The 24714-nt window shown below is 46.8% G+C and overlaps 1 protein-coding gene across 2 annotated transcripts in view; it reads right to left on the bottom strand.

The window, feature by feature from the left end:
* Nucleotides 1–1413: 1413 nt before the first annotated feature.
* The window catches only part of LOC101940152 (high mobility group protein HMGI-C-like), a 37800-nt gene continuing 14499 nt past the window's right edge, over nt 1414–24714 (bottom strand). For both annotated transcript variants that reach the window (XM_024108765.3, XM_042861752.2), the window contains exons 3-6: nt 21518–21601; nt 19748–19795; nt 10109–10199; nt 1414–6573 (exon numbers count right to left, since the gene is read on the bottom strand). In XM_024108765.3, the coding sequence (XP_023964533.1) occupies nt 6488–6573; nt 10109–10199; nt 19748–19795; nt 21518–21601 (309 nt within the window). In that variant the 3' untranslated portion in view covers nt 1414–6487. The remainder of the gene's footprint in view (nt 6574–10108; nt 10200–19747; nt 19796–21517; nt 21602–24714) is intronic.

Genomic DNA, 24714 nt, shown 5'->3' with positions numbered 1-24714 from the left:
GATTCAGACTAACACAGCTACCCCTCTGATACTTGATTTTTAACATTGAGAGTAATTAACCTTTGGAGCAATTTGCCAAGGGTTGATGTGGATTCTCCATCACTGGCAATTTTGAAATCAAGATTGGCTGTTTTTCTAAGAGCTCTGCTCTAGGGATTATTTTTGATAAATTCTCCAGTCTATGTTACACAGCAGGTCAGACTAGATGATCACAATGGTTGCATCTGACCTTAGAATCCATGAAGGCTGCATCCCGCAGTGGCTCCCCTTGCCCTTCCACCATATTTGCAGCCCTTCCTGACCCAGGCAGCCCAAACCCTGCAGAGGTATAGCTGACAAGCTCCCGCTGAGCTGTGAATCAGGGCTCGGGGGGAGAATGCTGCAGAGTTACTGGTCCCTTTTCTGCTCTACCTCCCACTCCAGCTTTAGGTCCCCCTGACTTGTGCAGAAATGAAGGGCAGACCTATGCAGGGACGGAAGATGTTCATAGTAGGCATAAAACCAAGCTGGGCTTCAGGGTGTACAGGGAAACTCTAAATCTAAGGGGAAAATCCCCATACAAGTGACTCTCTGCCCTATTTCCCTGCCTTTTGGGGAATGACAGCCAATCAGAGCTGCTGTACATACTTAGGGACCAGCTTGTCTATTAGCATGAGAAACAGGCATTGCTCTTGCCAGCACAGGGCTGGAGCTTTCCTGGAATGCTCCAGCCTTGGGAACAAACAGCCTGTCCTGGCAGAGGGGGAAGAAGCAGCTCTCCTCTCCCAGGGCTTCAGTTGCAGCCCCATATCACCACCTCTTTCCGGGAGGATGGTGAAGAGTCCTCCAGGGCTGCTGCCACTCCGTCAGCCACAGACGCTGTAAAGAGATGTGTTTGGGAACAGGTTTGATTAGGATGAAGGATAGCGTATGGGGGCAGAACTGATGGAGAGGTAGGACTGACTGGGGACACATGCTTTGTTGGGGAGTTGTGTGGGGGTGACGGACTGATCAGCAGGCTGTGGAATTAACTGGTGAGCCTGTGTGTGTATGTGAGCAGAATTAGTTGTACAAAGAGCTACAGAATTACTTTTATTGTGGGACATGTGCAGTATGCAATAAATTGTGGGAGGCGTGCATTTGTTCAGGGGAAAGCAGAATTAATTGTTACTCTGATTAAACCAATTCCAGTTTATGCACCTTTAAATTTACTGTCTTTTTATCAGAAGATGCTGATAAATAAGGATTTAGGTGTCTAACTTTAGGCACCCGACTTTGAAAATTTGGCTTAAGTGACTTGCCTATTCATTCTTATGCTGCATTCCCTCGAGTTCATTATCTATCATTTTTGTGTAGACCCAAGGATTTGTGCCATACAGACCAATTATTATTTTATAATCTTTGTTTAAGGTGAAGGAAGACAAGCTCAGATGTCCTGTGGTTTGCAAATGCCATGTACTCTCCCTGGGTTTATCACTCAAAGAGAAAGCACAAAGAACACAAAAACTGAACCCAGAGGTGCTGTGTGACTTACATCTTTATTAACAAAATTAAAAGCTAATCCCAAATTAACATTATCTTTATCCATGGGCCAAAACCAGAACCATTTATCTGATCCTACCAAACTTTAGAGCACAGATAAAATGGGATGTGGATTTTTTATTCTCAATTTTTATTCTGCAAAATCATAACCTGGCTAATGAGATTTTGCAAAATGAACCTGTCTTTCTTGTAGTTATTTTGATTTGATTGCAAAACTTGATATATTTGATCTGATTGCATTGCAAAGATTACAAATTCATATGTTTAGATGCAGGGTTTTGGTTCAGGCCCATTGTTTTGCATAGACTGAAAAGTCAAACATGGGGAATAAAAAGCATTCTATTTTTTTCCCTAAGAACTAATAAAGCTATAGGGTGAAATCCTGGCCCCATTAAAGACAACAGCAATTTTGCTATTAACTTCAGCTGGGCCAGGTTTTCACCCTCAGTCTCTACATGAACATTGAAACAAAAAGTACAGGTAGGTTTTTCACAGCACCCAACTCTTAAAAGGAGCAGACACAGATTATCTCCCAACAATATAGAATTCTGCTTGTTGGTCCCAATATAGCCATGCTTTTATGGTGACTTTTTCTGTTGTGGTTGCTGAGTGAGACAGCAAGAGGTAGCAAAGATTGACCCGTTTTACAAGACAGAGGACATTGATGTGGCCCAAGGGGAGCTGCCCTCCCCACCTGAAACTAACCAGATTTCTCAGTCATTTGTGTTAAAACAAAAGCCAGCCTCCTTTCCTTGTCTTTGTGCATGCCTACCAACTGAGGAAGATCTAGATAATGTACTGAGAAATGCCTGAACATCAATCATGACACAATAATTAACCAGACCACATATTGTACAAGTTCTTACCCCAAATCCATTTCAGATGAAGAGAAAATCCCAGTCTGGTATTTTGCCTATCACACTCACAGATGAAAAATATTAGCTAAATCAGCATTTAGAGTCTGGCAGACAGAGAACTCCTACAGTCTGCTAATTCACTTGTAGTCAAGAACTTGAAATGGATTTCTGTGTCCATTCAGCACAGCCTTTGAAATGTGAGATGAGCCACAACCGGATGATTGTATCCACCTGATATGAAGCCCAGCTCCAGTACCTGAACTCAGAAGAACATGGAATGTACCAAAAATATTAATCTTGCCCATTATGCCACTGCAGCCAGGTTTGGGAATAGTTAAAAATGGTAAGCAGTGAAGGTATCTAAAAAAAATTAAGGAAAATGCAGCAGGAAACATGCTCACCCTTCCCCTTCCAATGCCCCCATCATTGCACTCAGGGAGAGGGATGGTGGAAACCACAAATGTTATTTTGTCCAGCTGGAGAAGATGGACTATTTCAGCAAGAATACCTTCAAGAAAAATATGGGTGAGTGAAATATTATTCCTTCCTTTCTCATCAGTTTGCATCGGCATCATAGTCCAGGGCAGTTTTTGTGCCTGTGCTGATAAATTTTCATGGCAACTTTGCAAGGCTAAAATTTTCTCACTGTATATCTGGGAGCAGATTTATTGCTGAGGAAAGACATCACATTGTCATCCCTGGGACCTGATTTCCTCTACTTATTTATAGAACAGGGATAGCATAAGTAGCAGTGCAATCTTTCCCAACCCTCACCCACATGCCTCATTCTTGACTAGGGGATGACCACTGCATTGATAAAGTCATTCAGTATCTGTACCACTTCAGCCTTGCCTTCTCTGATAAGACAGTCAGAAGAGCGGAAATGGTAATTGTGATGTGGGAGGCAGGCCAGTCCTCGCTTACAGACAAACCCCCAACCTGAAGCAAATACTCACTAGCAACTACACACCACGCCACAGAAACACCAACCCAGGAACCAATCCCTGTAGCAAACCTCGTTGCCTGCTCTGTCCCCATATCTACTCTGGCGACACCATCAGAGGACCCAACCACATCAGCCACACCATCAAGGGCTCATTCACCTGCACATCCACTAATGTTATATATGTCATCATGTGCCAGCAATGCCCCTCTGCCATGTACATTGGCCAAACCGGACAGTCCCTCCGCAAAAGAATAAATGGACACAAATCGGACATCAGGAATGGTAACATATATAAGCCAGTAAGTGAACACTTCAATCTCCCTGGTCATTCTATTACAGATTTAAAAGTCACTATCATTGAACAAAAAAACTTCAGAAACAAACTTCAAAGAGAAACAGCAGAACTAAAATTCATTTGCAAATTTAACACCATTAATCTGGGCTTGAATAGGGACGGGGAGTGGCTGGCTCATTACAGAAGCAGCTTTTCCTCTCCTGGAATTGACACCTCCTCATCTATTATTGGGAGTGGACTACATCCACCCTGATTGAATTGGCCCTGTCAACACTGGTTCTCCACTTGCGAAGTAACTCCCTGCTCTCCATGTGTCAGTATATAATGCCTGCATCTGTAACTTTCACTCTATGCATCTGAAGAAGTGCGTTTTTTACCCACGAAAGCTTATGCCCAAATAAATCTGTTAGTCTTTAAGGTGCCACCAGACTCCTTGTTTTTGTAGATACAGACTAACACGGCTACCCCCTGATACTTGACATGTGATGTGGTGTTCCACTAGGAACTCAGTTGAGTCCATCTAATTCATTTCAAATAGACTACCATAAAGCAACCATTAGACAGAAACAACTATTAGAAGAAGGGAGTTAACTACAGGATCAGGGTCTTAGGCCCAGTTCCAAAGGTATTTAGGTGCCAAACTTCCATTAACTTCTATTATGTTGGATTTGATTTGATCTCAGGACCTAGAGGTGAAAGGCCCCACATTCTGTTATCCATTCCTCCTAAAAAGCTACAGGGATTTTCCTATGTGAAATAATTACCTGCTAAAGGAACAGATCTTTGGTAAAAGATTAACATTTGAGCTCAATAAATCCAGTCATTTCACAGGTTTCTGCTGTTGCTTCCCTACATATATAGCCAATTATGTCCTATTAAATATTTTTTGAGTGTAAAAGCTGTCCAGTTTTATATCTTGTCCCATATAATTGAAATATCTACTCCGCCTATTTTATGAGGCAGGCATCTATTCCAATGGATGGAAAATATCAGTGGGTTTCCACTGGGTGGGACTGGATATTAAAAACACCCTGAACCCCAAGAATTAGATCAAATCTGGCAAAGAAGCATGAGACCAACAGTCACTTGCAATAACCCAAAACTGTTTAGCTATCATTATGTCCCAAGGCACTCCTGAAATTTGAGTGGTGTTAAGATATTTTCATATGCACAATTGCAACACCAGAGGATGCCACACGTTTAGTTTCTAAACAGGCAGACACAACAGTGGGTGACTGAATTTACAAGGTGGTTTTGGAGTTGGTAACACCAATCATGAGGCTCAATAAAGAAGCAACCCTTTTCTTGCAGACATGCTGTTAAGAATCCAGGGGTCTTTACTCTGGCCTTGGCTACACTTGGGGATTCACAGCGCTGCCGCGGCAACGCCGCTGCGGCAGCACTGTGAAGGACGAGTGTAGTCGCACCGCCAGCGCTGCGAGAGCTCTCTCGCAGCGCTGCAAGTACTCCACCTCTCCGAGGGGAATAGCTTGCAGCGCTGCGAGCGAGCGCTCAGCGCTGCAGGCACTGATTATACTGGCGCTTTACAGCGCTGCACTCGCTGCGCTGGGGGGGGGTGTTTTCACACCCCTGAGCGCAGCAAGTTGCAGCGCTGTACAGCGCCAGTGTAGCCAAGGCCTCTGTGTTTATCTAGTACTCACTCAGGAAATATTCTCATTGACTTCACTGAGAGATGTCCCTGGGTGTGGACTGGTTGTGGGGATATGGCCCCCCAAATAATTCCTGGACTGACACTAGCTAGGATAAAAAATAAGGTTCATCAACCCAAATGCTTCAGGGAGCAAGATTATCAACAGGGGAGGAAGACCTCGTCCCCGGCTCAGCAGTCCACCTGAGTCAAGTCTTACACTTTCCTCCAACGTCTCTAGACTGCTGAAGCAAGGATAACTGACTAGATGAAGCACTGGCCCATGGCAGTACGGCAATTCCCATTGTTTTTTCTATTTGGGGAGAGAGGGAGAAAGGATTCTTCACTGCCCGAGAAAATGAGCAGCAACCTAATCCAGGAACTGGTCCCAAGGACTTTCTTGCTGCTCTCCTGAAAATAGAAGCGTATGCCCCATTCCCCCTGATGGTGTTACTAGGTGAGCTCAAAAAGTGGCAGTGTTATTAGGTCACCTGCACTGTGTTTGCAGGTATTAAGTCAGCTTCCCTTCCCTGTGGGACTATAGCCATTCCTGACAGCACAAGTTACAAGTTGTAAAGGCTTTTTAAGAGCTTAATGTAACCCTAATTCCTTGCAAAGGTCTAATACAAACCACGTGAGGGAATCCCCTTCACAAGGAGGCTGCTGTTTTTCTGTGGCTCCGGTGCCACATGCGGCTCTTCAGAAGTGAATATGCGGCTCCTTGTATGGGCACCGACTCCAGGGCTGGAGCTATAGGCGCCAACTTTCCAATATGCCAGGGGGTGCTCACTGCTCAACCCCTGGCTCTGCCCCTCCCCTGAGCCTGCTATGCCCTCGCTTCTCCCCCCCAGAGCCTCCTGCATGCCACAAAACAGCTGATTGGGAGGGAGGGGGAGGTGCTGATTGGTGGGGCTGCCGGTGAGCGGGAGGCGCTGGGAGTGGTGGGCAGGGAGCTGATGATGTATTACTGTGACTCTTTGGCAATTTCCTTTGGTAAATTCTGGCTCCTTCTCAGGCTCAAGTTGACCACCCCTGCAATACAGCTTTCTGGCTGTCATGCCGGAGATTGCTGTCTGGGGTGAGCAGGAGGGCAGCAGGGGCTCAGGCTTTGCCAAAGTTATGGTGGGGGGAGAATTTTAAGTGTGAAATTAAGATTGGTTGGTTGGTTGGTTGGTTTTCCTAATCCTTGTGGCTTCAGTACGACATCAGCAGGCAGGGTGCTACTGTGGTGCAGCTGGGGTGGTGCTCAGAGATCTCCTGAGGCCTGTAGTCCTGCCCGTCCTATGAGAATCTTTTCCAGGAGCGCCTAAAGGGAGATAGCATGAGAAAGGGGGGGGTTAGAGCTCTGGAGTCCCACACACCTCCCCGTTACAGCGACAGCACTAGGTTAAAGAATTCCAAGCACCATGTGTGATGGGGTAGACCCTGAGTATCATGCAGCCTTGAGGCGCTCCTTCCAAATCCCCAAGGCACAAAGATCTGAACTACAGTAGTTAGGTGCACCTGGGCAGCAATGCTCAGGGGTGGTTTCAGTGGCCTGTGCCAGGCTTTCACTGGAGGGACATCAGGAGAGATTGGAAGGACTGGGAGGGTGTAGGGAGAGTATGGAGTGGGAGTCGCACAGCTGTTTGAGGTTGCTGAGGAGGAGGGGAGGAAGGAAAGGGAGAGTCAGAAAGTGAATGGAGGATTGTGAGGTGGAGGATTGAAGGGAACTCAAAAAGGGCTCGATCCCCGGATCAGTGAAGTCAATGGCAGCACGCTTAGTGACTGCAGTGGGTAGCGGATCAGAACCAGAGTCCACATAAACATCTGAACCTTGCAGTGGTTACTTGAATGTGTGCTCAGAAAGGTCAGAAGTTATGGGCTGGATGCAGGAGTCCCTGGGTGAAGTTTTCCATCTGGTGTTATCTGGTCTGACCTCCTGCATGATTAGGGAGCTCCCCCGATCTGCACCTGGCTCCCTGCTTCAGGGAAAGCTGGGATGACTATTGGGCTTGGTCCTGGGAAAGGAGTGGCCCAACAGTTTGCCAGTGGGCTGAACTCTCATACCACCAGCCAGACTGAAGGGAGGAGGCGAACGGTGGGAGAAGGGCAAGGAGGAAACAAAATACAAATTTCCCTCCTACTTCTGGCAGGTCCTGGCAGCACTGATTGCGGAGTTGGGGGTTTCTCTTGGTCCCCTATGTTTCACTAGAAAAGATGATTTATTATTGAAATAAAAAAATAAAACAGGCCAAGGCTTCCTCTGTGGTTTTGGGGAAGTAGGTGATGTCAGGCTCATTAATCATGCATTGGCAGCAGCACTCTGTCATGAGGGGTGTGGCAGGAACACCCAGCCTGGGCAACTAGCGAAACTTCAGTGGTTGAGCTGCAGTTGGTGTCATCACAAGAAATAGGCAACTGAAAATTAATGAAATCTATGCAAAGCAAAATCTATGAGCTGTTAGGAAACTCCAGAATCAGCACCCTGGGAATATCACAGAAAGAAGGGGTTCAGGCTGCACAGGCCCAGGAAACAAATAGCTATTTCTGGAACAGTTCTCCCAACTCTTCGCCATTGCCTCGTCCACAGCACTTTTGCAGGAGCCCCTCCTCTCTGATTCTCCCCCTCCACTTCCCTCTCCCTCCTCCAAGCTCTCATTAAGGAGACCAGCAAGGAGTAAGGCCAGACCACATCCATTTGGATATTTCCAGGTTTGTTTTTTGAATTTGTGTTTTAATACAGTGATCACGACGCAAGGGACCATCAGCCCCAGTTAGAGCTGTGCATAGGGCAGTTCCTAGAAGGTGTAAGCTTCCTGATACGTTCCTATCACAGCATCTCAGTCCCATCCTGCAAAAGCCCAATAAAGACAATAGACATCTAGGTGATTGTAATCTTTTCCGTGGCAAATCAGAGAGTGCAGAGCTGCGCTAGAGCCGTCACACTCTGTGTGGAGAATGCAAATCCTGTCAGCAGCACAGCACCCAGTTTTTAAGTTAGTTGCAGGTGCGTGGAACTGGCTCACATTCAGAAACTAACGGTTTGGAAGCAGCTATCACAGCATCACACTCCTGAATGAATCTGGAATCTATAAAGTCTCCAGCAAGGCAGAACCGGTGACTTTTATCCAATCACCAGCTTAAAGGTTCCACATACAAGACTGCATCCCAGATTCATTTTTAGGCTATTGTTTGAATCAAAATTGTTATGAATTACTCCCGAGAGGAGGAGTATTAGATTTCATACTATGTGTGCTTTTGTATTACCTTCCACACTTCATTCCAGGACACAGCAGCTTTCCTGTCTCCAGTGCTACAAATCTCTGTACCTCCAGGAAGTGAAATGCACACACTAGAAGAAAGCATCCCCATCTCTGTAGCAGAAAGTACAGAAGTAACTAGCTGGCTGTGTTACAGTACCACGTGCTACATTGCCATCTCACACTCACTGCAGCATCTGGTTATCCTAATGCATCTGTGCCTGCCTGTCTGTGTAACAGGAGGGAAATGTATTCCACATGCCACTGCCCTCAGTCCTGCTCAAACTGAAAGGAAGAGGAAAGTACCCACCTAGGTTGCGGTTTTGGGTGATGCTAACAGCTCTACGAAAAGCAGAAATAAGACAGAGAATTGGGCAGGAAATGAGGTCATCACGTATAAGCCTGTGGCTGCACTGATGTCATCATGCAACTTAGTGGCAGGAAGTGATATGGGACCAGGAGTCAAAGAGGAAACCGAATCAAACAACTGAGGTTAACAAACTTGGCATTCATCATGTGGCATCTCCAGGGACTTTCTAAGAAACCAAGATTGGGTTTGGCTCCCCGACGTCAGTTAGCTTGCTTTGCACACCAGGTTAAACGACACCAACGGTAAAGGGATGAGGGTGCAGCTGTGCTGACCGCATGTCAGTGTTAATGACAACTTCTACCTCTTGCTGGTTCCCTTTCCCTACCCACTCAAGGGAAAGCATTAAAGGACCAGCTTCCTGCAAACTTCATTCTGCACAAGTCTTTGTGCGAGAAATGGGCTCAAGCTGAAAAGGTCAAATCTGGATTCAAACTTTTCCAAGGGTCTGGTGTATTCAGAACCAGGGTTTTAGCTGTTGCCCATCTCTAGTTTTTTATGACAATGGTATTACTTTTACCTAGCACTATTCATCCTGGAGAATCTCAAAGCACTTTATAATCAGAAATACACACTAAATGCTGTTGTCATTTCATCCACCACTAAAATGTTAGCATCTCTGGTGAAATCCCAGCAACCGTTTAACAGCACACAATACTAACCTAGAGCTTAGGACTGGAAGAGGAGAGGAATAGCGTACTGGAGGCAGCATGGAATTATCCAGAATGGAATTTATCCATGACAATAACAACTTCCACACTCTCCTGAAAAGAGCAGAGGAGCCTTCACTCCTATTTTTAAGGCCAGAAGGGACTTCATCTAGTCTGACTTCTTGCATAACACAGCCCAGAGAATTTTATCCAGTGATTCATGCATCAAGCCCATAATTTCTGATTGATCTTAAGTACATCCAAAGTGGCCAGAACCTCAGTCTCATAATTTGTTGGAAAACCAGAAGTACAATGCTTCCTCTCTCTGCCTGTAACAGCATCCTGGAATATTCAGTACTCATACAGAGGGAAGTGTCATATACTGGTTTGCTAAGCCTACATGATGCAGTGTTCCTTGGAGGTCTCACATTCAAGTACTGACACACCCAACACTGCTTAGTTTCTAAGATCCAGCAGAGTCCCAGTATTTGGTGTTATAGATGCTGGGATATATGCATGGTTTACTGTTAGGATGGTTGTATATTTTAACCCTGTGATAATTCTGTTTATCTAATCCCAAACCTCCTGTGGCAGGCGGCGAAATAGAATTCAGGTCACTGCTCTCTTGGAGATATCCTTCCTGGGTTTCTTTCTCCTGGACCAGTAGCTGAGGCTGTAAAGAAAAAAAAAAACCACCAACAAACAACACAGAAATCATGTCAGAGAAGATAAAATACAAATCAACCCAACCAAACGAATTAGATCCAAACAAAAAAATCTTTAATTAGTGCCTTTTAAATGATTAGCTGTGCAGGAGTGAGGACAGGCCCATCTTCTCAGCCTGTGCCCGTGTTGGCTGTACGTGCGCATGTGCTCAATGTGTATTGTGTGTGGTGTCCGGATGTGTTCCTGTGGTGTATGCGTATGTGATGTGTGAGAGTGTGGCAATAGTTGTTGAAGGCGTTCAGTTATTACGATATTTGTGAGGAAGGCAGCCCCGCAGCCTATGCAATGTTGGCTTAATGGGGAACACTCTCCCCTATGATGCAGGTGCACAAGACAGCAAATCCCAGGAAATCCCATAGCCTGCCTGTGGAATATCAGAAATAGAAATCGATTGCAGTCTATGAAACGAGAGGGTAGCCATTCAGCTCTACTCTCGTCTCATTTCTAGCCCATTTAACCCATTTGCAGATGGAAAATAAAGAGGATCTTATGTGCACTAGTGTGCTGGATATACAGAAAGTTTGATACTCATGTCAATTTGCCATAGGTCCTGAAACTATCAAGATAAACCCATTGGTCTACTATCCTCAGTGTGATATAAAAGCATCAAGGAGGAATAAAGGAGGGCATCACAATGAGACACAAGCCATTTGTCAGATTTCACCATCGGTATGCATAGATTCCAAGTCCAGAAGGGACCATTGTGATCATCTAGTCCAGGGTGGGCAAACTTTTTGGCTTGAGGGCCACATCTGGGTATGGACATTGTATGGCGGGCCATGAATGCTCACGAAATTGGGGGTTGGGATGTGGGAGGGGGTGAGGGCTCTGCTTGGGAGTGTAGGCTATGGGATGGGGCCAGAAATGAGGAGTTCAGGGTGAGGGAGAGGGCTCCGGGTTGGGGCGGGGGGTTGGGATGTGGGAGGGGGTGAGGGCTCTGGCTGGAGGTGCAGACTCTAGGGTAGGGCCAACGATGAGGGTTTGGGATCCAGGAGGGGGCTGCAGGCTGGGGGTGGAGCAGGGGGGTTCAGAGTACGGGAGGGGGCTCCAGGATGAGGCAGAGGGTTGGAGTGTGGGAGGGGGTATGGGCTCTGGGGTTCCAGGGTGGGGCCAGAAATGAGGGGTCAGGGTGCAGGAGGGGGCTCTGGGCTGGGGCAGGGAGTTGGGGGTCAGGGGAGGGGGCTCTGGGCTGGGGCTGAGGAGTTTGGAGTGCAGGAGGGGGCTCCAGGATGGGGGAGGGGTTGGGATCTGGGGTGGGGGGTGAGGGCTCCAGCTGGGAGTGTGGGCTCTGGGGTGGGGCTGGGGATGAGGGGTTTGGGGTGCAGGAAGGTGCTCTGGGCTGGGATCAAGGGGTTCGGAGGGTGAGAGAGGGATCAGGGCTGGGGCAGGGGGTTGGGGCGTGGGAGAGGTCAGAGGTGCAGGCTCCGGGCAGCATTTACAGGACGCAGCAGTATGTCTCCCCTCTGGCTCCTATGCAGAGGCGTGGCCAGGAGCTCTGCGCGCTGCCCGGTCTGTGGGTGCCACCCCCGCAGCTCCCATTGACAGGGAACCGTGGCCAATGGGAGTGGCAGAGCTGGTGCTTGTGGTGGGGGCAGTGTGCGGAGTCCCTGGCTGCCCCTATGCGTAGGAGCCTGAGTGGGGACCTGCTGCTGCTTCCGGGAGCTGCATGGAGCCACAGCGCATGCAGAGCGGGGAAAGCCCCAAACCCAACTCCCCGGCCGGAGCGCCAGAGCGGGGCAAGCCCCCGACCCTGCTCCCTGGCGGGAGCTTAAGAACTGGATTAAAAAGTCTGACGGGCTGCACGCAGCCCGCGGGCCGTACGTTGCCTACCCCTGATCTACTTTGACCTTCTGAACAACATAGGCCACAGAGCTCCCCCCAAAAAATCCCTTTTGAACTAGAACATGTCCTCTTTTATTTTTTTTAAAGGCATCCAATCTTGATTTAAAAATTGCCAGTGATGGAGAATCCATCATGACATTTGGCACATTGTTCCAATTACCCTCATTTAAAAATGTATACCTTATTTCTAGCTTCAATTTCTCCATTGGATTATGTTATACCTTTGCCTGCTAGATTATAGAGCCCATTATCAAATATTTGTTCCCCATGTAGGTACATATGGAGTGATAACATTCTCTTATGAATTGGTTGACTTGCACCTGTGCTCTAGTTTTCTCCCTTGCTGGTTCTTCTGTGCACCATGGTACTCTAACTACTAAGGATGCTTCATGGAAAGAGGGCTCCTAGATACCACTATGTCAGGGGTGTAGGTCCAAACATTAGGCTAACTCCAGCTCCTGGAGTCCTATTAGTGTTTTACAGGTGTATGTTAAACACCAAAAGACGTTGTGTTTTACCCATCTGGGCTGTAATTTAATCCGTTTTCATAAGATAAGGAAGATTTGGGCCAGAACAGTACGTGGAAAGGTGACCTCCAAGGAAGAAACAGGAGATGGAGGAAGTAGTATTGGTGGCTCAGTAAGGATTTCTGTCAATACTAAGCCAGTGGCCCCGTCTGGCACCAGGGAGAGCTGCGCTGCAGGTTAAGATGTAAAACTGAGGTCCTGGCCAATTGTGGTCATTAAACATCCCATGGCATTTTTTTCAAGAGCAGTGGTGTAAGCCACAAATTCCATCTTGGGAAATTATATTTTACCTCCCTGGATTGCCCTTGTAGTTTCATATGCATAAAATGTCTTTCATTTTCTCCTCTCCTAAAACTCTTGTGTAATGTTGCTGTGTTCTGTTAAATACCTGCTCTATTCCACCCAACCTCATCCTAGGCATTGAATGAGACAGGGGTCCTGTAGAAAAAAAGAGTATGGGATCATATAATTAAAGACTGTATCATAATGCATCAGCACAAAGGAATGAAATTATAGTTGCACAGGCATCCTTAATGCTGGCATTCCTAATTTTTGAGTGTTTGACTTTGCAGCTTTAATGTTCTTATAACTAGAGCTGGTTAAAATCAGAATTTCTGTCCTGTGGAAATGGCAATATTGTGAAATTTGGTTTTGGTCTGAATTGAGACGGAAAAGTGAAATATCAACATTTTTCACAGAACAATAAGTGCAAAAAAACAAAAAAAGGTTGATTCAAAACCTTTCATTTCAACATTGCTGAATCAAACTCTTTCATTCTGGTTTGTTGAGCCCATTGAAATGTTTTGTTTGAGGCTGGTTCAACATTAATTAGTGCCTGCATAAGCTGCTATGGTGTCTCATAGAAGTTTCAATTCAAGGTCCCCCTATTCTCCCCTGTGGGCTGGCGCTCCCTGGTTGGATCACATCTTCATGATGCAGATACGTGGTTATGTTAACTCCCATGATGCATCACATGATTTCAACCAGAGAGGAGACCATGGTGCATAATGGGAGATGCAGTCTAGTCAGGGAGTCTGGCCCATAGAGAAGAACACGGGCAGGAAGCACCTGAACTACCATCTCCCATGAGGCACTGCATTAGCTCAGATGGACACAGACTAACGTCAAACTGCTCTGAAACAAAACTTTTTGATTCAATTTGATCTGAAAATGTTCTAATTTGGGTCAACCCAACCCAAAATGATCTACTTTGTTTAGATTTTTCTGATGGGAAATAAAAAACATTTCCTGTGGGAAAAAAATTTAATGTTATGAAAACTGCAATTTCCAGTGAAAAAACATTGATGGAAAATTCCCAACCAGTTCTACTTTTTAATGTAGTTTTTTGGGATGTAATATATAAAAATGTGACAGGATGTTTTAGCTGTGAAAGGACAGTGCAAGGTTATGCCCCATAGGACAATTCTTATTTTACTTGGTTTTGTGTTCAAGAACCCTCAGTAACTGTATTTGGATACTCACTGCCTTTTCATGCCTTTTCTGTCTGTCTGAGGTAGTTAGTTATATGGCCCTCATTAACATAGTATCTTAGTGTCTCACAATCTTTGATATATTTATCCTCATAACACCCCTGGAAGGCAGGGCAGGGCTGTTATCCCCATTGTATAGATAGGGAAACTGAGGAACAGAGAGACAGACTGATTACCCAAAGTCATACAGGAAGTTTGTGGCAGAGCAGAGAAATCAAGCCCCAGACTAGTACCCTAACTGCTGGACAATACTTCCTCTGCTGGAACAGCCTTTTCTGCCTAGCTCAATTATTTCATGTTTGGAGAATCTTAGTCCTTCTCTCTCAGTTCTTCCTACTCCTCCTCACCTCACTTCCTCTTTAGAGCCTCAGGGAGGTATCTGCATGCCTTTAAACTCATGCTTGGCTGCTCCCCCCCCCTCCACACATTGCACTTCAAATGCCACCTGGGGTGATCCTGGTCTCTACCCATGTCAGGCACACTGAACAGTTGCGAAGTGGGCTGAAAGTCATGGCTGAGCCAGTCTTCTTCCTACATGTTGGTGTCAGTTTAACCACAGGGCAGACTGTGCCAGCAGGTGTTTGACAGCTGGTTAGTGCTCTGAATCTAGCACAACATTTCTCTCCCCCCCAGTCATGCTCTTTAGGGAGCCTCAGTTTTCTGTATATTTACTTGCTTAGATTTCTGCAGCTCTATAATAATAATGCACCCAACCTAGGCTTTCCAACTGCTACTAAACTCATTGTTCAGATAAACAGAGGCATCACTGCCACGATGACAATGTTTCATGCACTCATTCCAACAGAGACCCCACCAGAGCTCCGCTCACACAAGTATCCGGCCTCACCCATCTCCTTACTGGCCTGGGAGAAAAGATGGGTCTTGCGGTAATAACTAGAGATGAACAAACTCAGATTATTACAGACCATTGGGTAAATTTACCAGGAGTATAAACCAACCACCACTGCCAACTCTCATCGAGGATTGGCAGCTTCTTCCTTTGCATACACCTACTGTAGCTTAATGGTAACACAATTCACTGGCATAGGACACCTCTGTCTATCCCCCATGACTGAGACGGGTGACTGAGACCCCTTTTGCCCCCTATACCTCTTAGAAGTTCAAGTTTGCTGCCTCCAAGGCCAGACTGCTTGGAACACCCATATGACAGCAGATCTCCTTAAAACTACAAGTGGTGAGAATAAAAACAGAGAAAATGGAATTTAAGCAAAAGAAGTGTTTTGCTTAACAACCCTCAATTTACACTTCTCATAAGCTGAACTAGCTGCTGCTTTCTCAGCTCAGTTACAGAGAAGAAAAGGCACTCCCATGTGTTTGAAGAGCAATTATCTTCTCTGGCCTCCCCTGTCATGCTGGACCCAGAAAGAGAATTTCCCACCACCCTGTTTATCAAGTACCCTGAGGTCATCTTCTCTCCTCCCCCACCCCAAACCATTTTTTTTCTGCCAACCTCCCCAGCCAGGTTAACCCTCAGGGGAATCTCTCTCTTCCCAAGCTTCAAGTTCAGCAGCTCACAGATCATTCTGAAGTTCCTACCTGACCGTGTTTGTACAGCACCTAGCAAAAGGGGAACCAGGTCCATGACTAGGACTCTTAAGCACTACAATGATCACCTCCCACCCGCCCCCCAGACCTTTCATCTGTCCCAGAAGGACTGTGGATGTACTCCTCAGCTAATCTGCTTGCCATGTACAGAGTTTTGGGATTCCGATCCATGAGTCACACTTTCAACTCCTGAGTGCACAGCATATAAAACTGTCCCATTCCCATCAGCCCAAAGGCCTCTTCTGTTGTGAAGTCTCCTCCAAGCTGAGTAGCAACTTCGGAATAACCCTTCATACACTGCTTCCAAGCTCCCTGAAATTTCTTTCTGTATGAGTCACAGGTCTCTTCAAATTTATGCAGCAAAGTGATTTTAAACTCGTCATTCAAACACTCTTCACTGGCCATTGAGATCATGCTGTTAATATTAACCATTCGGTAAGGGGGCTAGAAACTGCATCTTATCCACAGCAGCTACCCAGTTCCGTGTGCACCTCCATTCACAAGCCTTTAGAAAACATAGATGGTACCACCTTCTTTATGTATAGGACACAGTTCAAGAGCTACATTGCCTGTGGAATAAGATGGGTGATTTCTATCTCCACTTACCCAATACCTTAGCCTCTGGCTGTGCAACCACTTAGTGCCCACTTCATGATAATGCTGTCTGTCATGCTCTCCATTCTTATGTTGGCATTTTAATTCCTACTCAACACATTATCTTTCCTGCAGCTGCAGTCTCTTTGTCTCCAGCTGGTGTTTCTTCCACTCCCAGACCCATTTGCCCTGGGCACTCTGCCCAGGCGATGCTCTGCGGTTCTTCCTGTCACTGCAGACATTCCATTCATCCTCCAAGCTCCCCAGTGAGGTCTCATCCTCCACATTGGATTCTCCAGCTTCTCCTGGTCTGCTGTGGCCCTGTTCTCCCTCAACTTCCTCAGGCCCTGACTGGCTCCTGGCACTGGCTGTGCCTGGTTCCTCCCTTGCGAGGTTTCTCCATTCTCTGCAGTTCTTGAGCCCCCATTTGGCTGCATGTGACCATGCTGGTCATGATCCCATGAATACAACACTTGTTTTTGTTGATTGTTAAAGTTGCTAAAGTAGTTTTCTTTCCCCACACAGCTCTATTGCTACTCCTCCTTTAACATCTCATAGCTCACCTCCTCCTTCTGCCTTTTCTTAATCTTAACCCAAAAAGAAAATAAGTATAGAACAGATTTTCTCCTCTATAATTCTTGTTTTTCCAATGGTTGCTTCTTATGAGTTTTCACCACAGCCAGACCCAATATGCTGCTAGCACTGCAAACCAAACACCACCACCAACTCCCATCTCCTAGGATGGTCCTTCAGCCACACCCCTTGTGTTTGCCTACCATAGCCTGATGGCCACACAACTCACTGGGATAGGACAACTTTGTCCATGGCCCTTGACCAAGACTGGGAGGAGAGCATAAGCTCCAGAACTCCTTTTGCCTTCTGTACTCTCCTTAGAAATTGTTCCCTTCAAGGCCGGACTGCTTAAAAATCCCACGCAACAGTGGATTTCCTTAGAATTAGAGGCATTGAAAGTAGAAAGAGAGAAGATGGAATTAAAACAGAAGAGGTGTTTAGAGTACCGTCTCTGGATTTACACTTCTCACAGGCTGAACTAGATGTGGCCTTTTCTCAGCTGGATGCCAGAGAAGAAAAGGCCATTTGATATGTAAATAGCATTTCTCTTCTCTGGCCTTCCCTGTAGGAGTTTCAATCCTGAGCTGTGTCCAGAGGACATTCCCCCCTCACCAACTGTTTGTCAAGTGCTCGCTCCTCCTAGGAGTACTGTATTAGGGGATCTCACCTTGCAACCCCTCCAAGCCGTGGCACTTCCCCCATGGGAACTCTCTCCCTCCAAGCGCAGCCCTTCATTGGTTGCTCTGAGAGAAGCCAATGAACTTATCTGGCTGATAGGTTTATCATAGGTCTATCCATTGTTCTGGGGATAGGTATCAGAGCATGACTTCAGTCTGGCTTGGGTGGAGGTTTTTAATCCTATTCTCCCCTCCGTATTTATCTTCCTAGGTTATAAATATATATTATTGATGAATCAGATCATCTGTCACAGGAAGGATCTCAACTTGGACCAGTCTGGTCAAAGCCATCAGAAGGCTTGGGAGTGGGAAGCTTGCAGAACTGATTTAACGCGGCCTTAGTTTCTGACACAAGTTCCCACTGATGCCTGTGGGTTCCTTGAGCTCCAACTCTCATCTCCCACAGCCTTCTTGCTTAAGGGAGGAATTCCATGGGCATCATCTTCTGAGTTCATAGATTTTAAGGCCGGAAGGATGTACTGTGATCATATAGTCCAGTGGTCTCCAAACTTTTTACGCCCAAGATCACTTTTTCAATTTAAGGGCAACCCAGGATCTACTCCGCCCCTTCCCTGAGGCCACACCCCTTCTCCAAAACCCCACCCCACTCACTCCATCCCCCTCCTCTCCATCACTTGATCTCCCCCACCCTCACTTTCACCGGGCTGGGGTAGAGATTTGGTGTTTGGGAGGGGGTGCACACTCTGGGCTGGGGCCTAGGGATTTGCAGTGTGGGAGAGGGCTCTGGGCTGAACCTGGAGCAGGGGGTTGGGGTACTGGAGGGGATGAGAAGTGCAAGCTCTGGGAGGGAATTTGGGTGCAGGAGAGGGCTCTGGGTTGGGGCAGAGTGTTGAGGTGCAGGAGAGGGTACAGGCTGCTGGCTCTGGGAGGGGGGTCAGGGCTGGGGCAGGGGGTTGGGGTGCAGGAGGGGGTTTGGGGTGCTTGCTCTGGGAGGGGGCTCAGGGATGGGGGTTGGGGTGTGGCCTCCTGCTGGGCAGCACTTACCTCTGGTGACTCCTGGTCGGTGGCAGGTGCAGCGAGGCTAAGGCTGGCTCCCTGCCTACTCCGGCCCCACACTGTTCCTGGAAGGGGCCAACATGCCCCTGTGGCCCCTGGGGTGGGGTGGGGGGCGGGGAGCATGTGGCTCAGAGCACTGCCCCTCTCTGCAAGAACCGCCCCTGCGGGTCCTATTAGCCACAGCTCCCCATTCATGGCCAATGGGAGCTGCAGGGCCGGTGCTTGCAGACAGGAGCAGCATGCGGAGGGAGACTTCTGCCTCACCACCCCCAGGGCCATGGGGTGCGCTGGCTGCTTCTGGGAGCAGTGTGGGCCCAGGGCAGGCAGGGAGCCTGTCTTAGCGGCAGCCACACTGTGCTGCTTGAGATCACGATCGACTGGAAGGTACTCTAGGATTGACCAGTCGATCACGATCGACCAGTCTAGTCTGACCTCCTGCATAACAGATTACAGAATTTCACTCACAGATTCCGGCAACTAGCCCATATCTTGTGGTTGAGCTAGATCATTCTCTTTAGAAAGACACCTTATCTTTACTTAAAGACTTAAAGTGACAGAGAATCCACCATATTCCTTGGTAAATTGTTCCAACAGCTAATTACCCTCTCTGTTAAAAAGACACACCTTCGGGCTAGAAATAAGGCATCTAACTTCATCTTCCAGCCCTTGGATCTCTTTATGTCTTTGTCTGCTAGATTAATGAGCCCTCTGCTATCAGAGTTCTAGGTTTCTCACTCCAGTGACCTTCTCTTTTCCTTGAATTCTAAAATTCCCCTTTTGAAATGAACCTGAGATCTAGGAATCCCTCTTACTCCATCAGAATTCCCAAGGAAAGCACCGCTCTTGCAGAGAAGCTCAGGAATCTTTGCTTTTGAAGTGTTGGGAATAGGGAGTGGAAGAGAGTTGCTTCCTGAATTAAGTGTAACATATTGCCAGAGGTTCTTGGATAAGAGAGTGTTTTTGCAGAATGTTCAACCCTGGGGTGGGCGGGAGGGAGGAAGGAGGAAGAATCTTGCTCTCCTATCTGGCCAGATCAGTGCTCAAGACCCAAAGAAGGTTGCATCCAGGCCTCCTAGGCTGAAAGAGCATCAGCACAGCTAATGATCTTGAGAAGAGGAGCAGACCAGAAAGATGGGGGATCCTCTGGGCTTTGAGAGAAGGAACTCAAGGAGAGGGAACAAAAGAGGATTTTGATGTCATTGTACTTACCCACTTTCGGGGTCTCCCTCTTGGCCTTTTCTCAGCTGAAGATTCTACCTTTAGTTAAAACAAAAGACATGATCTAGTCCTCTTTCATAACTTATTGCACTTGTGATCAACACACTAAAGCCATGTCCGCATTACAGTGGCACAGCTACAACATTGTAGTGCCATGGTGTAGATGCTTCCTACAGCAATGGAAAGGGTTTTTCCATCACTGTAGGAACCCCACCTCCCCAAGTGATGGTAGTTGGGTCGACAGAAGCATTCTTCAATTGATCTAGCTGCATCTCCACCATGCATTAGATCAGTATGAGTACGGCACTTGGGGGTGTGTGTGAATTTTTCATAGTGACAGTGCTCAGATATGTGGATTTTTTAACACTCCATAACACTGTAGCTATGTTACCCTAACTTTTAAGTGTAGGCCAGGCCTAAACTTGGTCGGGGTGGCTTCATTTTAAGGTCTTCCTATGTGACTGTGGATTATGATTAAGAGTATAACAACTAGGAGGAGGCGGCGGGGTCTTAGGAGGAAGAGGAGTAGGGAAAGAGTGGAGAGGCAGAGGAAGAAGAGGAGGTTGCTGGCCAGGCATCAGAGAGGAGGAGGACAAGCAGATGTGGATTAGGAGCAGGCAAACTAGGATTAAGACTAGGACACCTAGAAGGAGGAACTCTATGGGAAGGAGGACTTGGGAGATGACTAAACAGATGAAGCAGAAGACTGAGGTAGCCTAGAGGAGGATATCAACCAGGCAGAATTGGAGGATGTCAGAGGAGGAGTATGCAAATTAGGATGAAAACAAAAACAACTAGGAGGAGGAGGAACCAGGAGGTGGAGATTTAGGAGAAATACTGGGCAGAGGAAGCAGAGGTAGTGGACTGAGGAAAGGAGGAACATGATTAGGAGGCAGAGAGTGCCAGATGAGGACTATGTGATGATGGTGGAGGAGAAGCACTAGGAGGAGGAAAGATACAGTGGAAGAGGAGGAGAAGGATGAGGTGGAGGACCAACCACTAGGAGGAGTAGGGTGAGGAGGAGGAGGACTATGACTAGGAGGACAATTAGGATGAGGAGGAACATGATGCTGAGGCTGATGATGACTAGGACGATGGGCAGTATAAAGAAGAGAAGGAGGCAGCCCTTTAGGTGCCATTGTGAAAAGACTTAGGATGACTACAAAGAGGACTAGGCAGGGCTGATAATGAGGGAGAAGAATGAAGGTGACGAGGCAGCAGCAGATGATAGAGGACAATCAGTGGTGGCAGACAGAGGACAGAGGGTGATGATCAGGAGCGGCGCCAGGGTTTTTGCTGCCCTAGGCGGCAGTGCTCCTCCTCAGAGCATTCGGCGGCGGGGGTCCTTCCACTCCATGTCTTCGGGGCGCTTCGGCGGCGGGTCCCGGAGCGAGTGAAGGACCCGCTGCCGAAGCGCCCCGAAGACGTGGAGCGGAAGGACCCCCCGCCACCAAATTGCTGCCGAGGACGGCAAAATGCCGCCCCCCAAATCCTGCCACCCTAGGCGACTGCCTAGGGTCGCCTAGTGGAAGTGCCGGCCCTGGTGATGATGTAATGGGAACAGTGGGAGAGGAGTGTAAAGTTTGTCAGAGCTTAAAGACTTAAACAAAAATTAAAAAGGAGACGACACAAACTGCCTGTCTTTTAATGAAAGAGGGCATCTCTCGTGCTCCCCCAGCAAAAGCCTGGAGGAGAGGAGGGTTTGCTTGCCAGTGAGCTCGGCATCCTCCCATAAGCTGAGCATGTGCCATCGTCTCTTACCGTCTGCCCACCACTGGCACTCAGTTTTTTGCTTCCTTTTGGCCTTCCTCGTGGTTTCTTTAGGGGCAAAGGTCCCAGAAGCTCCTGCTTGGACAAAAAGAGGGTAACCGTTACTCTGACACTCCGAACACCTAGCAGTCAAATGATAACTTCCAAGTATGTAGCCCAGTGTATTTTCTGCTGTGGCCTGTGGACCAAGAGTGGCACCCAACACACTTGCTAGTCACATGACACTGGCTCTGCTTCTTGTTTCTGGTGGCTAAACTGCATTAGAAGACAGCTAAAGTACATTTGCAGAACATACAATATCCAGAGAGGAAGGAGGGTCCAGTGATGAGGGTGTTAGCCTAGGACCTGACCACAGGGGTTCAATTCCCTGCTCTACCACTGGCCTTGGGCAAGACACAGTCTCTCTGTGCCCCAGTTCCCCATCCTACCTCACATGGTGGTTGTGAGGCGCTCCGATACTACAGCAATGGGAGTCAGAGACATTCCTAAGATTCCCAAGAGACATTCCCTCTACCCCAATATAACGCGACCCGATATAACACAAATTCGGATATAACGCAGTAAAGCAGTGCTCCAGGGGGGCGGGGCTGTGCACTCCGATAGATCAAAGCAAGCTCGATATAACGCGGTTTCACCAAAATGCAGTAAGATTTTTTGGCTCCTGAGGACAGCGTTATATCGGGGTAGAGGTGTACATACTTTCCTGTGCTAATAATTGCTAAAGGGATGTTATGCCCCTGGGAATAGGAGGTGTCCATTGTGGCCCCCCTGTGAAAACATGATAGAACTCCTGATGTAACCCCTAAAGGTTCCTAGGAAAGTATACAGATTATACCGGCTGCAAGGGATCACACGTTCTAGAGCCAAAATGCAGCCGCTGCTGGGTATGGAACACAGCAGCACTACAGAACAGTGCAGGACAGCAAGCAAAGAACACCTGCTCCAATTTAATCTGCCGAGGGAGTTCAGGAAGTAATTACCTGAACTGGAATTTTGCCAACACACCAGGGTTAACAAACACATCAACTCTTGCTGAAAGTACCAAAGGACCACAAGTGGTTAGGAAGCCCTTGATTTTATGTCACCTCTGAAAGACAGCACATCTAAGCAGCACAGTGCCACCTATTCAGTGCTGACTCAGAAGGAATCTTGCTTTCACTGGATCAGTACCCCCAGGAGAATAAAGCTTTATAGAAGCATAGAAAAGGAAGAAGGAAGAAAAAGTATTTGGTGGCATAAAGCAAACCTATATGAATTGGCACATGCACAGTGGCTCACATTCTGTGGGTTCCTTATTTAAACTCTGGTGGAAAAAAGTAAAAACAAGCAGAGTTCTTTTGTTTTAAGTTTGTAAATGAGGAGAGTGAGAGATGTGTTATGTTGAAAGCCCTGGAGGCAGAAGTCCTCTGTTTATCCATAGGACAGAAGCTGTACAAGCTCTCTCTTCCCCTCCCTACTTTAACATGCCTTGGTCCTGCCCTGAAAGGCTGACCTCTATGGAGAGAAAGCAATTCAGCTATGTGATGCATGATGATGTTATGGTCCACTAAGAAATGGATTTAGGCCTCAGACTCATTTCACACAAGCTACCAAACAGCCACTAGGTGCTACTGGCTTTCCATCACTCCTGACCTGATCTCAGTTGGAACAGCCATGACCAAGAAATGAAAGGACCTATACACATCTCATTCTGAGTCTTCTAGGAGCCACCCGCCTACAGAGATCGCTATAGGGAATTCACAATGTGTCAACTCAGTCATCAATTTAAAACAATCCTTTTCAATTATTTCATTGTTTGTGTATGTGAAACTGAAGTCCTGCCCCTGTGGCCTGGCTCACTAACATCTTTCTCCAGAATTCACCCTGTGTATGAAATTTACAAAAATATCAGATGTTTGCCTTTCTGACTTATTGTTGAATTCCTAGTCTTAAAAAAAAGGTCTCATTCATGCCTAAGTATAATATCAGTTTGTATACAGGGCTCACAAATGAGGGATGATAAGTTTATCCAGCCACGACGAGGACTTTTTCTTTTAAAAGGGGAAAAAAGGGGAAAAAGGAAAATAAATACAAGAGCTATCAGGAAAGTGACCAATAGGAAAGTGACACAAATAAAAACAATGAAGATGATATCAGAAGGCATGTGTTGATTACAGTTCTATGTTCTCAATTGTCAATGTTCTGGAACCTTACTCACTATCTGAACATGCTGAGGGTCCTATTCTTAACTTGTGCACTCAAAGTGACTTTCAAATTCATAATGGTGCTGCACCAGATTTTACCTTTGATTTGTCCGTTATACCTGAGACAATCCTATTTTTGGAGGGTTGCATGGATTAACATTTCTCTATATCTGCTTCATCAGGGTTATTCTGAGAGCACATTAGGAGCTTAGCAGAGTATACAGCTGGTGAGGTGGGGGAACAGGCTGCATATATGTAGACTTGGTAGAATTCTTTTTGTGTATGTAATTTTGATGACTATATCAATATTTATTTTTAAGCATTTTCATAGTTGTGGGAAATAATGGGGGGGTCTGACCATAATTAATTAATGACCGTCAATGTTGAGATTCAAAAAGTTAAAGCTTTATAACTATTCAAACACAAATTGCATGGCAAACTATACCAAGTAAATATCCTTGAGTCAAACACTAATAAGTTCTTGAGCAGCATTTTCTTACTTTGCCTATCTGTAAATTTCAATGATCATTGATGGAAATATTTTTTCATTGATTTGTGTGTGTAGGGTGAAATCAACATTTACTGATATTTACCAATAAAAATCTAATCCTTCCAAGCCTACATATAGGTGTATGCATAGACAGAAGGATACCTTAGCATATGTGGGTGTCACAGACTCACAGGACTCATGCTGTCTCTCGGCTCCATACAGTTCCTGGGAGGAACCCCCTTCTGTGTGACAACCTTTCTCAGGGGTCCACTCTCTCTCTAGGGGCTTAAGCCGTAGGCCCCTCTGCCTTCTGGAACCGCACTTCTCTGAACCTTCAGCAACCTGTCTCTCACTGTGTGCCCCCTCTGGGAGTCCATTCACTCTGGACCCACAGGGTCTCCACCTCCAGAGGGAATGATGCAACCCTGATCTCTAGACTGGAGTGACTCTCAGCCAGCATAAAACAGAAGGGTTTATTGAGCATCTGAACCCAGCACAGGAAACTCTCTGGGCCC

Source organism: Chrysemys picta, chromosome 7 (assembly GCF_011386835.1).
Source record: "Chrysemys picta bellii isolate R12L10 chromosome 7, ASM1138683v2, whole genome shotgun sequence".
Lineage (NCBI taxonomy): Eukaryota > Metazoa > Chordata > Testudines > Emydidae > Chrysemys > Chrysemys picta.
The sequence above is the reverse complement of the archived record's forward strand: the minus strand, read 5'-3'. Positions and strand labels throughout refer to the sequence as shown.